An 8,099-nucleotide genomic window follows, 5' to 3' on the forward strand; every position below is an offset into this window, starting at 1 on the left:
CAACACAGATTCAATGTGAACAGGTGAACAAAGGTCAGTCACTCAGTCACTCTCCCAGGGGCTTTTGGGTACTCTGCCACTTTTGACTTGCGGCTGTGGTGAAGAGGTAATGTTTCCATGGCGATGTAGCGCAGGTTCTACACGCTGATTCTGCGGGGGGGAGACAGACAGGAGCAGGGGAGGACCTACCGAGATCCTCTCTGAGTACTTGGAAACTCACAAAGGTGAGGGGTACTACTCCCTTTAGGAGCCACTGATGAACAGACACTCATACTAGACATAATGGACATAGTTATCATCCTATTCATATTTCAAAACTCCCTATATGGCCACCTTGTGAGTGCTTGAAAATATATATAAACGCAACATACATCAATTTCAAAGATTTTACTGAGTTACAGTTCATATAAGGAAATTAGTCATTTGAAATAAATAAATGAGGCCCTAATCTATGGATTTCAAATGACTGGGCAGGGGTGGAGCCATGGGTGGGCCTACGCCCTCCACCCACTGGAGAGCCAGGCCTAGCCAATCAGAATTAGTTTTCCCCCACAAAAAGGCTTCATTACAGACAGAAATACTCCTCAGTTTCATCAGCTGTCCGGGTGGCTGGTCTCAGATGATCCTGCAGGTGAAGAAGCCAGCACAAGTTGCACCTGTGTAATTTGACCTTAATTTAACTAGGCGAGCCAATTAAGAACAAATTCTTATTTACAAAGACAGCCTACCCTGGCCAGCCCTGGATGATGCTGGGCCAGTTGTGCGCCACCCTATGGGACTCCCAATCACAGCCGGTTGTGATACAGTCTGGAATTGAACCAGGGTCTGTAGTCACATCTCCTAGTACTGAGATGCAGTGCCTTAAACCGCTGTGCCACTCGGGAGCCCACCCAGTGATCATGCCGTTTATTCAGCTTCTTGATATACCACCCTTGTCAAGTGGATGGATTATCTTGCCAAAGGAGAAATGATCCCTAAAAGGGATGTAAACAAATTTGTACACAAAATGTGAGAGAAATAAGTGTTTTGTTCATATGGAACATTTCTGGGATTGTTTATTTCAGCTCATGAAACGTGGGACCAACACTTTACATGTTGCGTTTATATTTTTGTTCAGTATACAACATGTACATAGGATTTGATTACTTCATTCTCATGGTCATTTGTAATGTCCATTGTTGTCCAGTTTGTATTTGTGTGAGAATATCTATACACACACACACAAAACACACACATCAGTGGCTCCCTTCTCCTACTGCATGGCATGGGCGTTGCATGCGCTTGGCTCTTGGTCTCAGTCAGTCCTGTTTGTCTGAAAGAAGAAGAGAACCCTGTGGAACTGATGGTGGAACACTGCGGGTTGGTATGGAAACGGATCTCCACCGTAATAGTTCAGTGGCATCACACCGAAGACTGATGTTACCACGTTGTTACCTTGACAGATCATCAGTCGCTATTAGTAACCATTAGAGCCAAACTACATTTGTTTAGTATTCACATAAACAAGGCGAATTAGGCAAATTCTACATTTCACAAACCGATTTAACTAAAGCATTATTTATTTCATTAAGACAATTATGTTTGTGCATAATGTTTTATATTTCCTAATGAGCTTGTTTCAAAAACAGAGAATGTCTATTTCCTTGATAAAAGCTCAAATGTTTAATTGCGGATACAGTGGCTTCTCGATTGAGAGTTACAGTATATCGTCACTTGTTCATTGCTTGTAGACTGCTATTCCTACAGAACCATTGTAATCTTTCAGCAGAGAATAAGTCAGTCAGTATCTAAGGCCCCAGAGTCTGTGGATTAGAGCTCATGTTGTAACCCCTGTCTGCCTTGCTGTTTCTCAGACACGAGCTTACTCCTAGAGCCCCAGACAGTCAGACAGAGCCCATAATACAGCAACCCTCTCCATCCCTCCCAAAAGTGGGTGACGATGGCCCATATAGTTCACTCTAAAGGAGGTAACTGGGATACCGACCTCTGATATATATACCCCCCCCCCCCCCCCCACCTGATTATGTCGTCTGAGGAATCGAGACGATGTCCTACTCCTGTAGCGCCACTGTGAATTATGGGTAATGAAGCGTAACATGCTTTCTGGAGACGCGCCGGACGTTGTTGATCTCCTTAACCATAACCCCCCCCTCTCCCCCGAGCAGCAGTGAAAGATGGGACGAATGCGCGTCGCGGCCCACTACACCGACCTAATTGACATCCACAATTCTGTTAGGCCAGCTAGTAGCATTGGAGAGGGAGAGGCAAGGAATGTTGACCTGTTTGAGTGACGTTGTGTCACTCAAACAGGCGCTGTGACGCTGTGTCAACAACACAGCGCTGCTGCAGACACCTGCAGTTGTTAAAGGCTGCTGTCTGCAAACGATGACGACAACACTCATTTTACATATGAGTCATTTGGCAAACGCTCTTATCCAGAGCAACTTACAGTTAGTGCATTCATCTTAAGATAGCTAGGTGAGACAACCACATATAACAGTCCAAGTAAGTACAATGTCAGTGCTAGTAGGAAAAGACAAGTGCAAGGGTTATGTATCCATTTCTTTTTAAGACACTTTTGCAGTAGCTGTCGAAAATTAGATTTCACTGATAAAAAATAAACCCAAACGAGACACCTCACAGTACATGAGAACAGTGTTGTGTAGGCTTCAGTGTTCTTGTTAGAGAATATACAGTAAAGCAACATTGTGTCTGAAATGGCACCCTATTCTATAAATAATGCACTACTTTGGATCAGCACACTGCTCAAAAGTAGTGCACTATTTCAGATGCACACAAGCACCAATAGTATGTATGTATGTATAGTGTCTGTATTAGTCCCCAGTGTCTGTTCTGGCCTAGACCCTTTATCCCCTCTCCCTCCATCTGTAGCTCTCCTACGTGGACGCTGAGGGCAACCCCATCGGCGTGGTCCAGATGACTTTCCTGCGGCTGCTTAGCGCAGCCGCCCGCCAGAACCTAACCTACAACTGCTACCAGTCAGTGGCCTGGCACGACCAGGACGGGGACTCGTACGACAAGGCCATCCGCTTCCTGGGGTCCAATGATGAGGAGATGTCCTACGACAATAACCCCTACATCAGAGCCGTGGTGGACGGCTGTGCGGTGAGTGGCTGGAAGTTTGTGTGTGTCTTAGGGGTGTGTGTAAGGGTAAGGATATGTGTGGGTGAAATGTTCTTAGCACCGAAGCACTTTCTCACAATGTCCCTCTCTCTGTTTTCCAGTTGAAAAAGGGCTATGAAAAGACAGTACTTGAGATCAACACACCAAAGGTGGAACAGGTGCCTTTTGTTGACATAATGTTCAATGATTTCGGCGGAGCCACGCAGAAGTTTGGATTCGAAGTGGGTCCTGTCTGTTTCGTCGGCTAAGACTGTTTACTGAACAAAATGGAGAAAATAAACAGCATATTTGTTTTGTCAAAAACAAAACACATGAAATGAATAGGACAATTTTTATTTGTGTAAAACATTCTGTGTTCAATAGCAACAAGTATGAATAAAATACAAAAATTCAAGATGAGAATACTAGAATACATTTCTGTAGGATTTCGTGAGAAATAATTAAAAGAAAGAGCAACCTTGCAACCTCAGTGTGCCTTCTCTATCACATGCAAGTTTTGAAACTGGATAAGTTAGATACTACCGACCCCTATCTTCACCCCTGACCCGTATCTCCGACCCGAAACCTCCACCCGCTCCCAGTGCACTTGATGTAGATCCAGTCTGCCTGTCCAACGCACCCGAGGCAAACCTTTACCTGGAATTCCACTGGGTTCAGAAGATTGCCATGGACTCCATCCCATTCGGCAGTTTGCTTCATTGTTTTGTTTTGATCTCTGTTTTTATTATTTTCTAAATCTCCCTCTTATCTCCCGCTTTGAATATTTTATTAATTGGTTCATTCATTCGTTCATTCATTCATTTCTAAAAAGCTTTGTTTTGTGCATAATTGTCTCGCCGTTCTTCTGAATGGAGCTTATATATATAAATATATATAAATATTTTTTGTTATGTTTGTAAGTACTTTCTGTATATTTTTCCAGGTAATGTTGATTGATTCTGGCTTCAAAACGTGCATGTGACCTTTTAGGAAATGATGGTTATTGGACTACATCAAATTTGCAGATCCTGAAGTGAGGAATTGAATGTGTAAATTGGAGAATAGATGAGGAATGCTTGTCTTGTTGCTGGTTGTGAATCACGCCTAATTGTAATTTAAGAACCGAATGAAAATAAAAGTTGGAGAAAAAAAAACTCTGCATTACTAAATGAGAGTTGATTTGTAGAAAACAAAATGTGTCAAGAAAAAAAATTACACAAAAATATTCCTCCTCTCCTTGTGTCCTCCTGAACGAAGTGCCTATTTTGGTGGCATTTGGAGATTTTATTAACTTAATCAACCGTCTTTTTTACATCATTTTTCTCCCCAATACTTCACTATCTCTGATCTATCAACCTATATATGCAACGTGACATGTCACATTTCAATGAAGCACAGGAAATCAAGACTTAGGTGCTATTTTCTCTCCTCTGTGGTGCTATGATATTTTCTAGTTTGTTATTTTGAAAGTACAGTCATCTGATGTTGGTGATGTTAACCTGTCACCATGACTACCCTTTCTGCCTCTGACCCTCTTAGCCATTACCTCTGGCCAAATAACATCTTCACTGCATTCTTATTTATGTCCAGGGGTGTTTTAATGCATGCCAGTTTGCTTCATATTCATTCATAGATCAATGCAGTATATTATTTGATGTACTTCTCTGCTTCCAAGGCCCACTTAGTAACTACTCAACCAGTGTCTGATCATACTGCAATTTACTTAGAATGTGTTAATTGAAATAAGATTGTACTCGAATGCCAAATGTGGGTCTAATTTATCTAACTTTCTTAGATGTCTTTAAAAAAGAAAGAAAGTAGAAGCAATACTGCAATATTTCCATATCATGGTTCCAAGACTTGGTGCATTTTGTGAATGGATCTCAGTGATTGGTGTTATGTGTATTGGATCATCTTTTTCCACTTCGTCAAGCTTTTTCATGCTTTCCTTTTTCAGGGGTGGGGTGGAGGTGACTGGTTTGGTACCTGAAATCCTCAACTCTCTTACCAAAGGTTTTGTTTATACATAGCTTTAAGTTTCTAGAGGGCCAAGAATCGATTACATAGTTTGAAATCCACTATTTTTTTTTTTCAAATGATGATTAAAATCAGATGTGTCATATAAAAGAAAAACATCTAAAAATATAAAAATAATTAATTAATAAAAGGAAAAATGTAGTTTATTGTTCATCAGATTAGCCAGTTTAAAGGAAGAAAAGCCAGATGAAAAGCTTGTTTTTGTATTGTTCTGATTTACCTGTTGGTTTACTTCCTTTAGCCCCTAGTTATCCCCTTTGTACAAACTATGCACTCTGCCTGCTTTTTACCACTACAACATCATCACTTTTTACTGTCCTGCATAAGTAGCTTGATTTTTGTTAAGTTTGACCGTTTTTACCTTCTAGATATGTGACTTGAAACATTTCTGTTAAAATAGCTGAATACACTTATTGATAATCGTTTTATAATTTTCATTTCGATAAATCATGCCAAATTTAAAATTTTTGCTCTCAATACAAGGACAAAACAATTTTGTAAATTTTCAGAACCAGCAGTCAATAAAGTTTTTTGTTTTTGTTTTTTTTGTTTTACATTTGTCTGTTCATTCATTTGTTTTTACGGTCTTGTCAAACCTGTGTAAGAGAGGATAGGAGATGGTGTTTTTGTCAATAAATTCAAGTTTACTGTGGCCACCCACTCTTGTATGTCTTTTGAAGCATTAAAACCTATCTGTATGCATGAAATTGTAAGGTTTTCTTCTCTTGTTGTTATACTTTAGAAAGACATGATCTCCAACCCACTTTTTTTAATAGAAAAATACGTACATTTGCAAAAATCTATGCTAAATTGAAAACGGTCATGTCCATAATTGTGAAGTGTAGAGAGAATGCTAATATTGTAATTCTCTACCTAAAGCCAATGTTCATTTGTAGGATATGTATTATATTATTGAAAAAATACATGTACATTGATACCATAGTGTTACTGGAAGGCCCCCTCTTTATCTCAGAAACAGAGATGTACCGTTAATTGGTTTTTAGTCAATATTTGCCACTTGGGTTATGGTAGCCTACCCTGATCCAAAACTCCAGATAAATGGGATTTGGAGAAAATAAATTAATGTTTTCTCATTCTTTTACAGATTGACTTTCATCAACTCTGCGTACAGAGTTAGATGGGGAATATTTTAAGTTTTTAGCAATAGCTGTTGATTTTAGAATCCACAGTTAAGGCTCTTTTCAGTCCGTAGCGCTGAAGGACATTTATACCGCGATTGAAAATGAAAGGCAATGTTCTCGCGGTCACGGAGGCTGCATTCATGGTAATAGCTGTACATGTCGGCTCATCGGAAATATCCTTAATATTTTTGCGCGGATCTTCCACAATACTGATTGAGCCCTTAGAATAAGTTCTTGCAAAGCAAACCATGTTTATAGTAAGTGAAGTTCCACCATTTCTAAAATCCTTCTTCTGGCAATCTAATTACTTCTGAAAATCTTTGCTGTCTTAATGTGTTCCACCACCTCCACCCATCATTAGAATGCATTTGCATACACACACACATACAGTATGCAAAGGCTTCCAGGGACGTACTGTAGCTGGAGTGTACATGATATGTTTCTGCATGCATATTTGATGCAGTGTTTACAGGGTGGATGTATATGCATGCATAATACTGTATCTACTGGAGACATACTGATGCTGGGTATGCAAATAGAGCTTCAAACAGAACGACATGCAGAGTTACTCACTCTCATCATCTCTTCATAGGCCTGGTGCTTAACTTTGAATTTACTTTGGCTTTCCATTTAGGTTGTTGGTCTTTCAGCTTTCTTACAGGTTCTTAAAAAACGCTGTTATTAAAAACGGTGTATTCCATTTAATCCTTAAGACTCTATTGACGCACCCGTGCGTGCGTCAACCTAAGTAACATAATACAAAAATCCCCAGCAAAATGTGTCAGTTTACTTCGGTTTGTAACATCAGCTTTTGTCTGTAGCGTCCAAACCGTTTGGGCTACAAACTAGAGGGGTGACTCTCACGATCACGGTGGTTTTGCTCTACAACCCCCACAAGTGTCACAAGACTCATCTGGATGCACCATTACGAATGAATGGAAGTATGGTGTTTTCATGCCAACAAAAATATTTTCCTGAGCTTTCCTATGTCTCCTAGATATAGAACAGACACTTCAAAACCTTATTCCTTTATGATTGATTTTTTTGTTTGTTTTGGTTTTAACCATTCATGAATGTGTTATTCAATGTGTTTCCATGGGCTATAATAGTAAAGGCCAAATTCAATATTTTATCAAATCCTTTTTTTGTACACCTAAAGGGGCCTTAGCATTCACTCTCTACCCCTCTCAAGACCTCTTGAACTTCATGGCAAAATGTAGATTTCCGCCTAAATAGACATACTCAAAAGTCATTATTTTTCATGAGATGGCCATAAACAATAACTAGTATTGCAGCATAGTTTCAGAACGGTCTGGAACTCACTTTTCTGGTAAACATAATTATACATTGTGTGGAATACTCACGTATGAGAATATTATTTACCGGTATGATTGTTTTCCTATTCGACAAAAGTCGGGGAATCAACAATCAAATTATAAACGACTTACTATATGATTTCACCTCTCTTACAACTGTAAAATAAATATGATCATGTTAGTGACAGTACACATTTGGCCCCATTTCATATAACTGACGACAGAGCATTTTCTGCCAAGCCTCTTCTGAGTGATGCAGAGACACCATTCGAATGTCTGCAGACTCCTTACAACTTCAGCTTCACGCACAACGTGATTTTGTCCCTCTGTGACCAAGAAAAAGTGGTCGTGTTTCAATTCTATTTACATTATTTCGTATTTTTTTTTGTATTATTTTCATGTTTTTTAATGTTAAGAGCTCTGAATCCAGTGGAGATTATCACAGTGACATGAAACCATGATTGTTGAAATTGCTAGACTG

At 39.6% G+C, this 8,099-nt stretch overlaps 1 protein-coding gene across 3 annotated transcripts in view; it reads left to right on the forward strand.

The window, feature by feature from the left end:
• LOC110509310 (collagen alpha-1(V) chain) overlaps positions 1-5,867 on the forward strand; it is a 124,661-nt gene extending 118,794 nt beyond the window's left edge. For all 3 annotated transcript variants that reach the window (XM_036967664.2, XM_036967665.2, XM_036967666.2), the window contains 2 exons: positions 2,893-3,126; positions 3,246-5,867. In XM_036967664.2, the coding sequence (XP_036823559.2) occupies positions 2,893-3,126; positions 3,246-3,392 (381 nt within the window). In that variant the 3' untranslated portion in view covers positions 3,393-5,867. The remainder of the gene's footprint in view (positions 1-2,892; positions 3,127-3,245) is intronic.
• The last annotated feature ends 2,232 nt before the right edge of the window (positions 5,868-8,099 follow it).

This window comes from Oncorhynchus mykiss, chromosome 29 (genome assembly GCF_057628025.1).
Source record: "Oncorhynchus mykiss isolate SJ-2025 chromosome 29, ASM5762802v1, whole genome shotgun sequence".
NCBI classification, from domain to species: Eukaryota; Metazoa; Chordata; class Actinopteri; order Salmoniformes; family Salmonidae; genus Oncorhynchus; species Oncorhynchus mykiss.